A 3346-nucleotide genomic window follows, 5' to 3' on the forward strand; every position below is an offset into this window, starting at 1 on the left:
GGAAAATCCCTAGTACCAATAAAAACAAGAAATACTAAAACTCAGTAAAGAATTAAAAAGTTATAAATGGAAGATTATGAACCAAACCAAGAATCGAGGAAATTTTGAAAAGCTATGAAAATGTTTCTGTCTCACATAGAGGCAGAGATATGTTTTTTGGTCATAAGAAAGTCCAAAGACTTGCTTGAGTTCTTAGAAGAATGCATTTGTAATGTCTGCTTCCACTATTTTTTTATGGCAAACTCTACAAACGCGACTCCTATGATTCAGCTCAAAACGTCATAAATTTAGGGCAAATACTTTGTCTTCTTTTAAAGATGCCTCTTCAATTAGAGGCCATGGCTATGTTTAAGCAACTTTTAATGGTCTTTCCAAGAACCTCGGAGACACAAGATTCGTGGACATGCACACCTTTCCTTCTCCTATATGTATCTTATGCTATTGTCTGAGACTCAAAGTTCCAAACAGAAAATTTTACAATACTTTTTGTTTTTTTCTTCAGATGTCGCCTCAACTTGATCCGGTAGCTGAGCTTGAAACCTTAAAAACACAAGTTGATCATTCAGGAAGTACGAGCTTCTCGAGACTTATCAAATTAAAATGATCCAGTTTCACAATATCTATATATTTTGTTTGTTTCTCAGTGATTTGATTTGATCTTCTTCCTTCAGCTGGTGAAGCTGGCTCACCGAGAAAGGAAAATGAGCATCATGGAGAACATTCCCACCATAAGAAATCGTTGTTCTCCAAAATGAAGGATAAGGCTAAGAAACTTCAGCATAGTCTCAGCGGCAAGAGGAGACATGATGAAGAAGGTGGTGATGCAACCATGTCCCCGCCATTTGGCAGATTAGAAGACCACCAAGTTAGAGAAGCAGGAGGTTATGCGACACTTTCACCACGTGACAAGTCCAAAGATCATAAAGAAAGAGAAGGAGAAGTAGAGGAAGAAGATCCAGAATATCTTGGAGCCCCAAGTAAATCAAATTAAACAAAGCTCCATAAAAATAACCAATTTTTCTTTCTTCTTCTTGAAGTTTCTTAAGACTGATCGATCTCTTGTGTGATGATATTTTATAGTGTATGAATCAAAGAAGGCACCTGAAGAGTTAAAGGAGACTGCGAGGCAGCATCCCCGGGAAACTCCTGTGATCACTGAGACGAACGTTTTGTCTGTTCTCCCATCCAAACACAACGCTGAACATGAACATAAAGATTGTTCTGGTTCCAACACAGAGTCGATGGCTGAGAAGACAGGGAAGCAGTACACAAACCAGAAAGCTATTAGTCCAAGCAAGACCGTAACAGAAACCGTAACAGAGACGCTAGCACCTGCTTATGCTAAAGTCTCTGAGGCTACTCACTCTATAACTAAGAAGATCCAAGACATGGCTTTTCCGGAGTCAACAGAGGCAGAACCAAAGACAAATGATGTTTCAGAAATCAACACTGCAGGAACTAACCAGCCCGCTGGCTTCAACACTAAGGTACTATAGAAGAACTTGTTTATGTATGTTGCATCTCCATACGTGTCTGCGCTTTGGATTCGGTCAATCATTGTATGTATGTTGCATCTCCATATGTAATGTGCTAACCAGGTATGGGACAAAGGCGTATCAGTGAAGGAATACATAAGCGAAAAGTTTGAGCCTGGGGAAGATGACAAAGCACTTTCTAGAGTGATAACTAAAGCTATCAGTCCTCGCAGAGCTTCCTCTGAGGCTGCTGCATTTGGTGGAGCCACAAACATGGTAGCTGCTTCAAATTCAGCAGACAACAAAGCTCCCCTTTTAACCAACACGAATGAAAGTGAGTTGCTCTTCTAGTATTCAAACTAAAACAATTTGATTTAACCATTTGACAAACCTTCATTTGATGAGTTTGTTGAACTGCAGTTGTTGAGGAAGAGAATCATGAGAAGATGCTTCAACCTAACTGAAGAACAAAGAAGGTTTCTTCAATTTGTGTTAACATCTACGAAGTCTCTATGTAAAAAAAAAGAAACTTTCTACTTCAGTCATCTCTTTTCTCTATTAGTTATTGTACCAAAAATCGGATTTCTGGTCTAAAGTCTGTTGTATACATATGTTTTTTTTGTTTTTTCATTCATTTAAATTTTTTATGCTGAATTCAGCTAGGTGATCCAACAGATGAACCTAGGATGGCATTAGCTCATTAAAATCAATGTCCATTTGGAAGCCATAGAAACAAGATTTGCTCTGAAATTTATTAATCTCGTGAAATGTAGATTCATTGTACATACGTCATAAGTCTTCTATCGGAGGTCTGTTGTAGTAGACAGTCTTATAATAGTGATAACAAAAACAAAGGAACAAACGAAGAATGAATTAGAGGCAGCAAAATGTGGTTTACACTCTCACACATCAGATGCTGATGGTCTTTTCCTTTTTAGATTAACAATCTAAAAGCATCTAACTGATTATAATTTTTTTTGTCATCAACTGATTATAATAATGTTATATGATTTTATTTTCAAATTGTTTTGGCATTTTGAGAAAATGTCCAAGTTTTGAAAAAGCGACTAAGCATCATGATTTTGCAACAGGTAATTTACCTCAAAAAAATATAAAATATATGTGGTTCGAGAACAGTATGCAAATTATGTCCGATCTTTACGTAATTCTAATCCCCTATATATTAATTGAGAGTCATTTAAAAAAATTGTAACCTTAAATTTGTATTAATTAAAAAAAAGTTTTGTTTACGTGTCATTTAATTAGGCTATCAATTTGGCTTACGTGACATCATTACACTACAAGAAAACAGCGGTATTCTGACGGACATTCCGACAGAAAATGAAATCCTCGGAATATCCCGAAGAATTTCCGAGGAAACACAAAATTTGGTTTCCTCGGAATTTCCTCGGAATATAACGACGGAATTCCGAGGAAATACTAATCCGTCGGAATATTCTTATGGAATACCGAGGAAAAACGTATTCCTCGGAAAAAACCGATGAATTCCGAGGATATATTATAGCCGTTAGAGAGCCGTTGGGGGATTTTAAAAATTCCGAGGAAATTCCGACGAACTAGCCGTTTCCGTCGGAATTTTCTCGGTCTGTCGGCAGGATTTCAACTATAAATACAAGCACCCCTCTTCCTCTTCATTCACTCCATATCTTCATCCTCCCTCTTACTCTCTTTACACACGAATTTGATTCATAAAAAACATGTCTTCTTCAAATTATTTTCGTTCTTGGATCGATCGACCTCATTTGGATCCGAACACGAGATTGCTTACGGAAGAATACCAACGAGGTATAACCGAATTCATGGGGTTAGTTCACCGACAACCGGAAGCAAAAACAGGTATGTTAAGATGT

At 37.3% G+C, this 3346-nt stretch overlaps 1 protein-coding gene across 2 annotated transcripts; it reads left to right on the forward strand.

Moving 5' to 3' along the window:
- The first annotated feature begins 454 nt into the window (after nucleotides 1-454).
- On the forward strand, nucleotides 455-2065 carry LOC106333686 (low-temperature-induced 65 kDa protein-like). 2 transcript variants are annotated; one of them, XM_013772100.1, is made up of 5 exons: nucleotides 455-569; nucleotides 645-977; nucleotides 1081-1487; nucleotides 1599-1809; nucleotides 1896-2065. In XM_013772100.1, exons 2-5 carry the CDS (start codon nucleotides 752-754, stop codon nucleotides 1937-1939), a joined length of 888 nt encoding a protein of 295 aa, XP_013627554.1. In that variant the 5' UTR covers nucleotides 455-569; nucleotides 645-751; the 3' UTR covers nucleotides 1940-2065. The 2 variants fall into 2 exon arrangements, with proteins under 2 accessions (XP_013627554.1, XP_013627553.1); XM_013772099.1 differs by having other exon boundaries at nucleotides 474-569; nucleotides 672-977.
- The last annotated feature ends 1281 nt before the right edge of the window (nucleotides 2066-3346 follow it).

This window comes from Brassica oleracea, chromosome C3, assembly GCF_000695525.1.
Source record: "Brassica oleracea var. oleracea cultivar TO1000 chromosome C3, BOL, whole genome shotgun sequence".
Classification (NCBI taxonomy): Eukaryota; Viridiplantae; Streptophyta; class Magnoliopsida; order Brassicales; family Brassicaceae; genus Brassica; species Brassica oleracea.

Bases quoted from the DNA above. Each gene is read 5' to 3' on its own strand.
- LOC106333686 (XM_013772099.1), top strand. From the start codon at position 503: ATGTCGCCTCAACTTGATCCGGTAGCTGAGCTTGAAACCTTAAAAACA. The intron at 570-671 runs GTACGAGCTTCT...TTCTTCCTTCAG, and splicing joins ACAAGTTGATCATTCAGGAA to CTGGTGAAGCTGGCTCACCG. The intron at 978-1,080 runs GTAAATCAAATT...GATATTTTATAG, and splicing joins AGAATATCTTGGAGCCCCAA to TGTATGAATCAAAGAAGGCA.